Source organism: Ochotona curzoniae, unplaced genomic scaffold (assembly GCF_017591425.1).
Source record: "Ochotona curzoniae isolate NIBS_2020 unplaced genomic scaffold, NIBS_Ocur_1.0 contig_2210, whole genome shotgun sequence".
NCBI lineage: Eukaryota > Metazoa > Chordata > Mammalia > Lagomorpha > Ochotonidae > Ochotona > Ochotona curzoniae.
The window spans coordinates 27,151,030-27,165,892 of NW_024465369.1; the positions used below are offsets into that span (position 1 = coordinate 27,151,030).

The following is a 14,863-nucleotide window of genomic DNA, read 5'->3' on the forward strand; positions in this document are numbered from 1 at the left end:
AACACAGAATGCAGGCCGGAACAAGAGCCCATGCACTCCAACCAAGAATGTAGGCCCATCTATTAAAATTCACCTTAGTGAGTTTTTAGATCCTAGAGGTAAGCATTTAGGCTACAGCTTTAAGACACCAGCAGTCCACATTGGGTTGGAGTCTGAAACTCCTGATCCACTTTTCTGCTAATGCAGAAACAAGGGCATGTGGTAGGGGTAGGGAGTAGTAATGGTTCAGATGATTGGATTTTTGCCAGACCCATGGGATAACATATGATTCCTGGCACCCAGTTTCAGTCTGGTCCAGTTACACACATTGAGAACATTTAGGGGAGTAAACCAGCGGAAGGAAACTCTATTTGTGCTTCCCCAACTCCCACTCTCTACCTCACCAGTAAATAAGTAAGCATAAAAACTTCAGGAAGTTCCATGTCCAGTTCCCTGTCTCCACCTCTGCTCAGAGCTTATACATGGTACAGGTGTATGTGTTACATTTTGGACCTTGCAGCTCAAGCCAGCAACTGGAACCTATGTATTACTAAGGGTATATGTATAGAAGGCAAGAATGAGACCCTTCGGGAAGTAGAATACACCACCATCAACCCCATGTCAGACCGTGTTAACTCTTTTCTATGGCACCTGCAGAATTCCTGATGCTACAAGCAGCAGGGATTTGAGTAGCAGACATGCCTTTTCCCCCAGCATCAGTTCTGAGAGCCTCTGGTGCTATCAGACCCCACTCCAAACCCATCTCTCTGGACCAGATTCTGCCCTAGGGCTTAGGCCTGCCTGATACCTTCTCCAGAGTAGGCTGCCTTCAGTCTGCCTGGGCCATGGGGAGGCTCTCCCTTGACCAGCCCTTATTTCCCAAATCCTCTACTGAAACCAGTTGTCAGTCTATGTTCCACACACTTTTTTGCCCAATTACTGAGTGCCTAATTCCTTGGTACTACCTACTCAACCTTGAATGTTCATATTAAACGTAAGTTTTCTTGCTCACTGTCAAAATTAAGTTAGGTCTGATGTATACAAAGGCAGATACCTAGGAATCAAATCTCAACCAAAGGATGAATTTTCTTTAAACATTCAAACAGAACTATTTTATCTACTAAGAACTATTTCCTTAAAATCAGTTCCAGCAAAGTGGATATATTTGGTAATTAAGCAGGAAAAAAAATCAGAGGGGTTCTCAGGGTGTCACTGTTTTTAAGATTTTGCTTTTAACACGAATACAAACTCACATTCAATAAAAATTCTCTGTGCTGACTTTTTTATTCAATTATTTCCCAACTTCTAAAAATTATTTTTTAATTTAAGGTTTGATTGACATTAATGGGACTAAATGAAATTTGCCTAAATCAACTCTAAACATACAGTAAGTTTATAAAGAAGACAGAGTAGTTTAATTCCTAGACAAGCCCATTTTAGAGAATTTATAATTAACTCAAGCCAACACTTTCACAAAAATATTCTGTTTAGCTACCTTTTATTTATCTGCACTGAAACACGTTCTATCTACTATTAAGACTGTTTTCTTCAAAGAGGTGTTGCCCCCAGTACCTGTGGGTTGGAAAGCTGCCTCTGTATTGCTGGAGGTGGTTAGCAGGTATTTAACCCTGGCAGACAAACATAGCATGGGTCACCTTCACATTTCCCTAGCTTTAGGAGGGGCAAATAAAGCACCATAAATGCTAGAAAGAAGTTGGCAGGCTTCAAAAGGAAGGGGAGGAAGATAACGTAGGACTAGGACACTACACATGAGTAAATCTCCCAATTTATGTCTCAGGCTTTTCATAATTCTATCTGTAACTGGATCTCCAGAGGGAAAAAAAGATGCTTCCAATAGCCTACCGGAGAAATCTCCTTATGCATGTGAAAAAGAAAAGGAATAAAGCATTAAGCCATAAAATAGCAAGTTTAGTGTAATGAAATTGAGGATATTTCTGGTCTGGTCAATATAATATAGACTACCTCCCTGCTCCTCTCCGCTAAAAACAATGACAATGGATGGAAATAACACAGCAGATGAACAAAAAAGGTGTTAAGGACACTTCTTACACAAGGGGAATCCAGCTGCATGAGCGTAGTGGCCAATGAGTGCCCACTTTCTCCTTTTATAGAGCATGACTGAGTTGGGCCTGCCCAGCCCACAGCAAGCCCTGGTCAACTGTGACCCGAGTATGCTAAAGCATAAAGAAGAGAGCATAACTTCCCTGTTTGGTTTCTCACAGGCTCCAGGGGAAAGGTTCTCATGGCCACCCACCTCCCTGTCTCATCTGAAAAGCTGTGCTAACACTGAAATGCACAGGGGACATGGATGCAGTAGGCAGAATAGCACTTTCCAAAAGTCATCCACACCTTCATCCCCAAAACCTACACATATAAAGGGGCTACAGGGCAAAGGGGAATGAAAACTTCCAGGTGAGATGGAGTTGATTATGCTCGATTGTTTAGTCAGGCACAATTTAATCACAAGGGCCTTTCTTCCAACATCAGTGTTGCTATAAGTTTAGAGACTGAAATCACTGTACATTGCTGGTAGGAGTGTAAATGGTTCAGCCACTGTGGATAATACATGTCAGTTCCTCAAAGAGCAAAACATAGACTTGCTGAATATCCAGTAATTCCCTTTTTATAAATTTACACATCACACCTCACCTCCCCGAAAACTGATACTCCAACCAGAGTATGTTCACACTATGTTCATACTAGCAGTTTCACAAAAGCCAAATGGTAAAACAACCAAAATGTTGATCAAGAATAAATGCATAAGCAGACTGTTTATTCAAATGGATATAAAAATGTATAAATAGAATATTATATGGTCACTGTAAGGAACAAAAGCTGATACAAGCTACACTGCAGGTGAACCATAAAACACTATGCTCAGTAAAGGTCAGATCCTACAGGCCACAAGCTATATGGTTCCATTTATACGTGGGCATTAAGAACAGGCCAATCCATGGAGAAAGAATGCAGCCTGGTGCTGGCCAGGGAACTGGGCAAAGGGTTCAAAGTTTTCTCTGGAGCTAATGATAATGTTTTGGAATGAGATGAAGGTGGTAGCTAGAAAACATCTTAAATGCCTAAGTGCCATGATTCTACATTATTATGAGAATTTCATGCCAATTAAAAAAAATACAAAATAAGTCTTTCCTCTAATCTTTGAAAGATACTTAAAAAGTCTGCTCTTCTTATCCTTCTTTAGCATGCTCTCTGTCTTTCACTCCGATGGCAGTACATGTTAACAAGTTATAGGAGAGGAGAAAAAACACAATGATAGAATGAAAAAAGTGAACCTTGAAAAATGAACAGGCACAGTCAATTAAAAAGTCTACTACATTCCTTTCTTCAGGCTAAAAGATACAGCAAAATCCAAAGATTTAACAAGACTCTACTGGTCCTGGCTGTTATCTCTAAACACATCAGAAAGTTAGTTTTAAGACATACAACATTGATAATCAGAATCTTTCTATGGCAATAAGTGAATCATGTATATAACATATTCATGCTATGTACACACTGGCAATTTTACATCAGTGCTCAGGCTTGAATCTTAAAGAGCACCTTGGGAAATGCGGACAAACTGTTTTGTTTATTTATTTATTTATTTATTTTGAGGAATGTCCGCTTTATTATGCACAGGTTACAAATTTTAAAGGGTGAGGAAGGGGAGGGCAGAAGGGAGCCTTCTGGCCGACCCCACACCTACCAAAGACGCTGCAATTGGCTGTATGACATGTCTATTTCTCTGGATCTTCTGGTCATGTCAGAGGTCATGTTCCAGGTGTACCACCCTTGACCTTGTAGCCATGTTGGAGGTCACACTCCACCATTCCACCCATAAACCTGAAGGCTGTGCCTCAGACCAAGGGGAGGCTAGGCTTAAGCTACACCCACTAGGCAGCAGGGCAGGAGCCTGGGGCGATCACCCACATCTCTCCCCTCTGCTTTTGGAACAAATTCTACCACAAAGACTTCCGCCATAAGGGCAGTCATAAGTCCTGTGATTCTAGGATGTCGGTGGAGACATTTGAGGGCAATAGTTAGCATATACCATCACACCGCAGGCAGAATGCCTACCACAGCAATGTTGAATGTCCTTGATATTAAGTCCAATACACTGTAGAAATTACAAGGTAACTTCACCAGGGACTGGAGACCCCAACTGCCTATTACCCATCTGGCTCCTCATATCCACTCAGGAGAATGGACCCTAGCTGCTGCCAGGAACAAAGGATGACGACTCTGGCTTCTTCATGCGGACAAGCTATTTTAAGCCAAAGTTTTCATGGTTATGTTTCATGTATTGTGCTGACTTCAGCAGCAGTGATGCTGACAATAAAATGAATAAACACTCTTTGGATTTCAATTTTCAATATAATTTTCCTATTTGCAACTACCAGAGAATTCTTTTAAAATGGAAATAGTTAAATTTTAGCAAATTTAAAATTGTATTAAATTTACTGGAATACATGTGTTTCCTTTCCATTCTGGAAGAAATTAATTTTGTGTTTTTATTCATTTCAAAATGCTCACCCTCAAATTACACTTCTGGAAGTTGCAGTGTCTGCTGAGCACAAAATTAGCTGTTTTGAAAATATATTCACAGTGTCCTGTGAACATATGCAGAAATTTACATCATGCTTACTAATTTGGAAAGAAAAATTATGAAACACTTAAATAGAAGATAAAACAATTGTATTACACATAGTCAGGTAGGTACATATTAAATATACTTGATTGCTGGCAATGTTTGAAAAAATGCAACTGTTGTGGATAACAGTCATTTCCTTCAGTTATAACTAGGCATTACATGTAATAATCTTACAAAAATGAAAATCAGAAACTTTCTAGCAATGGAATATCTATTCCAAATACAAAAGATAAATTAGATAATGCCACTCTACAAATGTTTACCCTTTAGATTGAGAAACACACACACACACATACTTGGTAGCACTTTCGTTCTTTGTTACACCACCACACAGATTCATAGTAAGTACTCTCATTTGAAAACACAGATATTTTACAACTTTCATGGTGCCCATAGCATTTAATAGAAATTGACACCTGGAACAGGATTACCTTAAGCAATCTAATCGCAGTCACCCAGCACGTCCTACTCTGCTCTCCTTCTGCACAGAGCATTTTCAGGTCTCGGGGCCCTCCTGCTTTGTTAGGCTAGAAGGCCACAGCACATGGTTTATCGTTAATGCATATCTTGAAGGTAATACCTGTTGAAATAAAAGCCACTAAAATTCTATATAGAAGAAAAAGCTACCTCTTTTCAAAAAGAAATGAAAAGAAACCCACTCTTACCTAAAAAGCTGAGACTTGCTTTATTCATCTATCAAAGTATTAAGCCTGTACCTTAAAGCAGAATCCGTAGTTAGTTGGTGCTCCGTGTTTTTTTTTGCCTGCCAGTGACACATATATATCACTATTGCCAAATTCGCTGAAAAATTGCAAATGTCGGGGTTCCTTCAAAAAGAAAAAAAGAGAATCACATATGAGGGTTGAATTAGATAAATTTTTTTTAAAGATTTTATTTATTTTTATTGGAAAGGCAGATATACAGAGAGGAGGAGAGACAGAGAGGAAGATCTTCTGTTCAATGATTCACTCCCCAAGTGACCACAACAGCCGGTTCTGTGCCAATCAGGAGCCAAGAGCCTCCTCCAGGTTTCCCACGTGGGTTCAGGGTTTCAAGGCTTTGTGCCGTCCTCAACTGCTTTCCCAGGCCACAAGCAGGGAGCTGGATGGGAAGTAGAGCTGCTGGGATTAGAACCGGCACCCTTATGGAATCCCAGCACATTCAAGGTGAGGACTTTAGCCACTAGGCTATTGCGCAAGGCCCAATAAGTATTTTTGCATTCTCTTTTTATGATTCTACTACATTGTATATTTTATACCTCAGACAAAAATTATTTTTAAAAATATTTTAAGCACAATGTCACAAAAAAGGAAAAGAAATTATAACACAACTGTCCTGACCCAATCAAGAATTAGACAACATTTTATTATTTAGTATTGAAAAACTGGAAGTCTTTGATATAACATATTTTTTCATTCTTATTTTAAACTTCCTGTTCTCTTTGCCATTTCAAAGAATCTGAGAGGGAAAAATACAGTAAGAATTGTTTTTTTTTTTTTTTTTTTTTTTTTTTTTTTTTTTTTTTTTTTTTTTTTTTTTTTTTTTTTTTTTTTTTTTTTTTTTTTTTTTTTTTTTATTATTGTTGCTTACATTGTATTGTGTAGTACAGTTTCATAGGCGCTGGGGATTCCCCCCACCCCTCCCATACCCCTCCCCCCATGGTGGATTCCTCCACCTTGTTGCATAACCATAGTTCAAGTTCGGTTGAGATTCATTGCTTGCAGACACATGCCTAGCATAAAGTTCAGCGTCTTATTGTCCAGATAAGTTCAGTGGCCTCTTGGGGAGACCTTCTATGGTCTGAAAATAGGTCTAACAGAGTAAAGATCCAGTCAGTTAAAAGCCCCAACGAGGCCACAGTATCAATATACAACATTATGGAATTAATTGACATAGTATTGGGTAAACAATATGTTAAAAATAATGCAAGTTCCCTTCTTCGAAACATCTGGGTTGAGACAGTATCAATGACAGGTTCAAAAAAAAAAAATAACAAACAACCAAACAAAAAATTACAGGTTAAATCAAGGCAAACATGTGGTATCTAATCTTTTGGGATTCGCTCATTTCCCTTAGCATTATAGTTTCCAGTTGTGCCCATTTAGCCACAAAGAACTGCATTTTGTTTTTTTTAATAGCTGAGTAGTATTCCATGGAGTAGATGAACCAAAGCTTTCTTATCCAATCTTCTGCTGATGGGCATTTCGGTTGCTTCCATGTTTTTGCAATTACTGATTGTGCTGCAATGAACATAGGGATGCATGTTGGTTTGTCGTAAAACAGGTGTTTTGGATATATTCCTAGGAGTGCTATTGCTGGGTCATATGGTATGCAGATTTTGAGTTGTTTGAGTGTTCTCCAGACTGATTTCCATAAAGGCTGTACCAATTTGCAGCTCCACCAGCAGTGGAGTAGGGTTCCCTTTTCCCCGCATCCTCGCCAGCAAGCGTCGTTGGTGTTCTTGTTTATGTGGGCCAATCTTACTGGTGTTAGGTGGTACCTCATCGATGTTTTAATTTGGATTTCCCTTATTGCTAGGGAGCTGGAACATTTTTTCATATGTTTGTTTGCCATTTGGACTTGTTCCTTTGTGAAATGTTTGCCCATTTCCCGTGCCCATTTCTTGAGTGGCTTGTTTGTTTTGGTTTTTTGGTTGTTTTGAAGTTCTTTATATATCCTGGAAATTAGCCCCCTATCGCCTATATCGTGTGCAAAGATCTTCTCCCACTCTGTGGGTTGCTTTTTTACTTTGTTGATTGTTTCCCTTGCTGTACAGAAGCTTCTTAGTTTGATGAGGTCCCATTTGTTTATTCTGTTCTCAACTGCTATTGCTTTTGGTGTCCTTCTTAGAAAGTCGGGACCTACTCCTAGGTCTTGCAGGGTATTTCCTACATTTTCTTGCAAGAGTTTGAAGGTTTCTGGATGTAGGTTTAGGTCTTTTATCCATGTAGATTGGATCTTAGTGTATGGTGATAGATGTGGGTCTATTTTTTTGTTTCTACAGGCTATCAGCCAGTTGTCCCAACAACATTTACCAAAGAGGCCTTCCCACTTGCTTGAGCTGTCATTGGTCTTTTTGTCAAAGATTAATTGGCTGTATTTGTGTGGGTTCCCTTTTGGTGCTTCTATTCTATTCCATTGATCTTCCTTTCTGTCTTTGTGCCAGTACCAGGCTGTTTTGATAACCACTGCTCTATAGTATGTCCAGAGGTCCGGGATTGTGATTCCCCCTGCTGACTTCTTATTTTTCAGGATGGTTCTAGCTATTCGTGGTTTTTTGTGCTTCCAGATGAACTTTTGAATCATTGTATCCAGTTCCGTGAAGAATGTTTTGGGCAATTTGATTGGAATTGCATTGAAAATGTATATTGCTTGTGGTAGTATAGACATTTTAATGATATTGATTTTGCCTATCCAGGAGCACGGGATGTTATTCCATCTTTTGAGGTTTTGTTCAATTTCCTTTTTAAATAGTTTGTAGTTTTCTTCGAATAGGTCTCCTACGCTTTTGGTTAGATTTATTCCCAAATACTTCATACTTCTCTCTGCTATTTTGAATGGTATCCTGTTGGTTAGATCTTCTTCCATCTTGGTGTTATTTGCGTACACTATGGCTGTTGATTTTCGTTCGTTAATTTTGTACCCCGCCACTCTGCCAAACTCTCGTATAAGTTCTAGCAGTTTCTGTATTGAGTCTCCTGGTTTTTCTATGTATAGGATTATGTCATCTGCATATAGTGAAAGCTTGACTTCTTCGTTTCCTATACGTATGCCTTTGATTTCTTTTTCTTGTCTTATGGCCTCTGCAAGTACCTCTAGGACTATGTTGAATAGCAGTGGTGATAGCGGGCACCCTTGTCTTGTTCCAGATCTCAGTGGGAAGGGTTCTAGCTTTTCTCCATTCAGTATGATACTGGCGTTGGGTTTTTCATAAATTGCTTTGATTATGTTGTGGATTTTCCCATCTATGCCTACTTTGGCTAGAGTTTTTAGCATGAAGAGGTGTTGGATTTTGTCGAAAGCTTTTTCTGCATCTATTGAAACTATTATGTGGTTCTTGTTTTGCTGTTTTTGGATATGGTTTATAACATTTATGGATTTCCGAATGTTGAACCATCCCTGCATCCCAGGGATGAATCCTACTTGATCCGGATGAATGATCTGTCTGATGATTTTTTGAATTCTATTGGCTAGGATTTTGTTGAGAATTTTAGCATCAATGTTCATCAGAGAAATAGGTCTGTAGTTTTCCTTCTCTGATGGTTCTCTGTCCGGTTTTGGGATTAAGGTGATGTTGGCTTCATAGAATGAGTTTGGGAGGGTTGCTTCCTCCTCTATTGTTTTGAAGAGCTTGTAGAGGATTGGGGTTAGTTCTGTTCGGAATGTTTTGTAGAATTCTGTAGTGAAGCCGTCTGGGCCTGGGCTTTTTTTCGTTGGGAGATCCTTGATGACTGTTTCAATCTCTACCTCGGTTATGGGTTTATTTAATTCTGCAGTTGCCTCCGGACTGAGTTTTGGTAAGTGGTGGGAGTCCAAGAACTTTTCTATTTCTTGGTGGTCCTCAAATTTGTGGGAGTACAGTTCTTTGTAGTAATTTCTAATTATTTTCTTAATGATTGCAGTGTCTGTTGTTATGTTGCCTTTTTCATCTTTAATGCTATTAATTCTCACTTTCTCTTGTTTTTTTTTGGTCAATCGGGCCAGTGGAGTGTCTATTTTGTTTATTTTCTCAAAAAACCAACTTTTTGATTTGTTGATTTTATGTATAGTTTTTTTGATTTCTATTTGGTTTATCTCCTCCCTTGTTTTGATGATTTCTTGTTTCCTATTGTGCGTGGGACTCTTCTGCTGCTGTTTTTCCAGATCCTGGAGGTGTGAGGTTAGTTCCTGTATTTGGCGTCTTTCTTGGGCCTTGACATGCGCTCCGATTGCGATGAATCTACCTCGTAGCACTGCTTTGGCGGTGTCCCACAAGTTTTGGAATGTTGTATCAGAGTTTTCATTGGTTTCCATAAATTTTTTGATCTCATCTTTGATTTCTTCTCTGACCCAATGTTCGTTTAATAGCATATTGTTCAATTTCCAAGAGTGCGTATACTTCTTGGGGAGTTTTGAGTTGTTGATTTCCAGTTTCATCCCATGGTGGTCTGAGAGGGTACATGGTATGATACTAATGTTTTGGAAGTTGTTTAGATTCGCTTTATGTCCTATCATGTGGTCGATTCTGGAGAAGGTGCCATGCACCGCTGAGAAGAATGTATAGTCTGTGGCCTTAGGATAAAAAGTTCTATATATGTCTACTAAGTCCAGTTGTTCTATTGTTTGTGTGAGCTCTGTTGTTTCTTTGTTGAGTTTTTGTTTCGTAGACCGGTCCATTGTTGTTAGAGGTGTGTTGAGATCGCCTACAAGAATTGTGCGGGTGTCTATGTCTTCCCTTAAGTCTGTAAGTAATTGCTTTACGTAACTAGGTGCATTAAGATTCGGTGCATAAACATTAATGATGGTGATTGCTTCTTGATGGATCATTCCTTTCACCAGTATAAAATGGCCTTCCCTGTCTCTTTTGATGTTAGTTAGAATGAAATCTATCTCGTCTGAAATTAGGATAGCTACCCCAGCTTTTTTTTCTCGTCCATTAGCGTGAAATATCTTTTTCCATCCCTTCACTTTCAGTTTCTTTGCATCCTTTCTGGTTAGATGCGTTTCTTGTAGGCAACAGATGGTTGGGTCTTGTTTGATGATCCATTCTATTAATCTCTGTCTTTTGATTGGTGAATTTAGACCATTTGTGTTGAGAGTTAAAATTGAGAGGTTGCAATTTTGCCCTGCCATGTGTTTGTGTTGTGTATGTGTTGTTGCCTATGTAGTTGTCTTGTTTGTGCGGCCTTTAGTTTGGAGACCTTCTTATTTGCCAACTTTGTTTGTGATTTGCCTCCTTTTTGTCCGGGACTAGCGCATTTCTAAGGAGACTTTGCAGGGCTGGTTTTGTGTAGACATATTCTTCTAGTTTTTCTTTGCTATTGAAGTATCTGATTTCGTTCTCAAATACAAATGAGATCTTTGCTGGGTAGATTATTTTTGGTTGACAGTTGTTTTGTTTCAGGACTTGGAAGATCTTTGTCCATTCTCTCCTTGCTTGTAGGGTCTCTTCGGAGAAGTCAGCAGTAATTCTGATGGGTTTTCCCCTGTATGTGATCTTTTCTCTACTTCGTACTTGTCTCAGGATTCCTTCTTTGTCTTCATTGGAGTAGAACTTGAGCACCGTGTGTCTGGGTGAAGATCTCTTTGGATCATGTCTGTTGGGAGTTCTCTGTCCATCCTGTATGCGGGGTGGATTCGTGTTCCAAGTGTTTTGGAAGTTTTCCTGTATAATTTCATCAAGCACTGCTTGCATCCCAGATTCTCTTTCTACTCCCTCGGGGAGGCCGATGATCCGAATATTCAATTTTCTAAGGTAATCCTTCATCTCTTGCATCATTTTATTAGTTTTGCTGAGGTTTGTCTCTAGCTGTTTAATTCGCTGGGCACTTTCATTTTGTGTGTCTTCTGTTTCAGAGATCCTTTCCTCTGCCGCATTTATTCTGTTGATGAGGCTTTCAATTTTATTCTCTTGGGCATCCAGTTTGGTTTTGATTTGTTGTATTTCGGTGATTATGCGGTTCTGGTAGTCTTCCAGCTTTGTGTCCACGTCTCTGAGAAATTTTAGCATTATTTTCATCAATTCCTTTGCTGGTAACACGTCCATGTCTTCATCTCGCATCGCCGATATTGATAATGGCTTTTGGCCCATGTTTGGTGGGGTGCTGGCTCTTTCATCTGGAGCACAGCTCTTTCTAGTGGTTTTTCCCATTGCGTTGGTGTATTCTGGTAAGGCAAATGGACCCGTGTGTTGAGGGGCTGTCAGGTGCTTTCCTGTAGAGATTGGAGCCTGCAAGCGTGGTGTTGCCGGGCGTGGTAATTTTCAAGGCACCGTTGGTGCGTTCTCAGGGCCCGGGGCTGTAGAGCACCACCTTGGGGGCCCAGTGGATTCCAGGCACACTCTGGGCACCTCTTCTACAGGTGTGCCACCGCAGGGCGTGGAGGGATGGAGGCGCTCTCTGGGCGCGCCCCCTGCACGGGAATCCACAGGACGTAGAAGGTTTTATGTGCTTTCTCCCTGCGTTCTCCTTGTCAGGGACTGCAGGGTTTTTCAGAGCCCGCCTGGTGTGTCTCCCACACACAAGACTGTGGTTGAGGCACTTTCTGGGCGTGGCTCTTGTGCAGTGATTCCACCACTCGTGGTGTGTGTGTGGCTCCTCCTCACAGGACCGTAGAGGAGGTGTGACCCAGGCGCCTTGTTAAAATAACTTCTCAGCGGGATCGCACAGTGCCAGTGTGGCACAGGAGATTTCAGAGCTCTCCCGGTGTGTCGCCTACACTCAGGACTGCGGGGTGGGAGGCGAGGAATGGACAGTTCACACTATGGGAGTGGCATCTGCGTGTCAGGGACACACAGCGCTACACTTCCCAGTTCAGCACCCTCCTGACTCCTGCGCTACGGAGGCGGCTGCTGCAGGCGGGACCGCCTAGCCCAGCCCGGCGCGGCGCTCAGAGTCCTCCTGGTGCTGTCGCCCACCCACAGGGTTTCAGGGTGTCGGGGATTCCAGACTCCCACCAGCAGCCTCCGCGCGCTGAGATGCACTGGCCCACTTAGCGCAGGAAGATCTGAGGCGCTTTCCCGGGACCTTTTCAGCCACCAACACGCACCGCTGTTCCCAAGGCACAGACCTGACAGTTTCAGGTTGCGCCCCTTGTGTTCTCAGAGGCTGGAGCCTCAGCAGGGGGTGGGGAATGCGGAGGCTGCCACGTTAATCCCCAGCTCACCAAGGTCCGGCTGCTGCAGTCTGCTTCTGCTGTTGTTGAAGAATTCCGCCGGCGACGATCCCTCCGATTTCCCTGTCTCCAAGCTGGCCGCGTCTCCCGTCAGGCCGCTCTCAAAGGTGACTCAGCAGGTCTGGAGTGGGATGTCGGCTTCTCTACCTTTGCCCTGCTCCGTTCTCGTTGTTCTTCCGAGTTGTGTGGAACTTTTTGGCTCCACACTGTCCCAGGGAGTTTCACGGACCTCTCCCTACGGTTTCCTGCCGCTCCTCTTCGCTGCCTCTGCAGCACTCTAACCTTCTCTCACTGAACTCTCCCTCATAGCCTTTCTCCTACGTCGGCCATCTTCCCTTCTCTCAAGAATTGTTTTTAAAAACTATTTTCCTTATCTAGTTTTCAAATGATAGTTCCACAGAGGGATGAAAGTTTGTTTCTACCGCCACAGAAGTTAAAGAAGTTGTGGCAATAATACCTTTTCCTTTGGATACAACCTTTTGAACATCTGAACTACATAACATGCACAGGAAGCACTGAGTTCAGCTACACGACTTTCTGGCCTTACAAAAAGAAGGGGGCCTACACAGATACTTTCAGATATATTATCTGGAAGCGCAATGTGCCTGATTTTCAAGGCAAAGTGGAGTCATCAATGGTTATTTGTTTGGGAAATTCAGGAGCTTTAGAATTGGTCCTGGGAAATCACTGGGTCATACTACTCTTTGACAGGTTAATAACTTGGAGAAGCTCTTAAGTCTGAGGTTGGATATGTAATCAAAACTGGCCAAAATGTATTTGTTCTCCAAAACCTTGTTCCAAGGAGTGTGGTCTCAAGCCAGCAGCACCAGCAACAAGACCAGGGAGCCTATGAGAAATGCAAAAATCTCAGGGCCCACCAGAGAACTACTGAATCAATATCTGCATTTTTAACAAGAGCCCAGGTGATATGCATGCACTAAAAGTTGAGAAGAGGTACTCAAAAAAAGAAAACAATCACAGGTCGTTCAGCATTATAAGCAAACTATTCAAATCCAAAGAAGTGCACTATCTCTGATAACTTTAGAGTAATATTTCTGTGTGTGTCACTCGGTCTAAGCATTTTAACGAAATGAATCACTGAGGTTCCTTATTTCACTGAAAATAAGGCAGATGGGATAAAGCATAAAGCATCCAGCTTAGGACCCTTGGAACAAAAGGGGAGGAAGCAGAAATATATTCAATATATTCTTACTGATATGGTCTTTTTAACACTTGACTCCTTGACAGAAACTAATGCTAGCAAGAAGTTTGACTTCTATGAAGCTGAAATAAAACCACTCTAAGAGAGGGTTCCATAGTGCAATGCTTAACACTCTGGACTCTGAAATAAAACCACTCCTCTCCACTGATAGAATGTTGAATGAATATTTAAAACCTATATGTGGGGTTTTTTTTGCTTTTGTTTTTGCAAAATAGCCTTTTTCCAGAACCCTTTGAAAATCCTTCATACTACAGAAGTCATTTGAAAGGCAGCTTGAGAAACACTGGAAGGTAAAGAAACATGATCAGTCTCGTCTCTTGGTGTGTTTCTATTCTGCAATGACATACCTGAATTGTTTACAGCAGGGCAAGACTATAACTGTGACTTGGCATTGCTTTAGCAAAGTCTAACCATGCGTTTGTTTCTGGAGTTGGGAGGAAGAGAGTGGTGGTGGAGAGGATGGTACTAGGAGGCTCCTCTGTAAATGTAAGTCAGAGCCACATCCATAAGAACTGCAGCTCCCATACAGCCCAGATATTTTTGGAAAACAGACATCAAGACCTTATAGAAAAAAGAATGAAAGTGGCTTTCTTGCCAACTATTAAAGCCATAGAAGACATCAGACAACCTGCTTAATGTATATTAAGGTCATAAACATTGAGGGAACCTAATAGCCTTAATGTTTTTCTTTGAGAAGGGGGAATTAAAATCATTTCCACATGTAGAATGTGGAGCATATCACTGGGGAAGGCATACTTCTCTTACGATGCTGCAGAGATCTACATTACAAGAACAGAAATTTGATGCTCATTGTTCTACCAAGGGAGAGTGCATTGCAGGGACAAGAATGTGGATCCAGGAGAGGAATGAGGAGGCATTTTTGTAAAAAGAAAGAGTAGCAGGGAAAGGAAGAAAAGAATTAAACACAACTAGGATGGACAGTGGATTTTAATGACAAAAATCCTAAAGAAAAAAGTTCAGGAGTTTAAAAGATTTCATTACATCTTACAGTGAAGACACTCTGGGATGAGGATGAGATAAGCATGATTTAGGGATATATAAATTAGTTTGATATTAAAAATTTTTTAAAGTTCCAGCACATTTTATTTTTCAAACACTAT

At 41.1% G+C, this 14,863-nt stretch overlaps 1 protein-coding gene across 2 annotated transcripts in view; it reads right to left on the reverse strand.

Annotated features, from left to right (window-relative positions):
• Nucleotides 1-14,863, reverse strand: part of GRB14 (growth factor receptor bound protein 14) — a 122,411-nt gene that overhangs the window by 10,002 nt on the left and 97,546 nt on the right. For both annotated transcript variants that reach the window (XM_040972043.1, XM_040972044.1), the window contains 2 exons: nucleotides 5,365-5,475; nucleotides 5,080-5,175 (listed from right to left, as the gene is read on the reverse strand). In XM_040972043.1, the coding sequence (XP_040827977.1) occupies nucleotides 5,080-5,175; nucleotides 5,365-5,475 (207 nt within the window). The remainder of the gene's footprint in view (nucleotides 1-5,079; nucleotides 5,176-5,364; nucleotides 5,476-14,863) is intronic.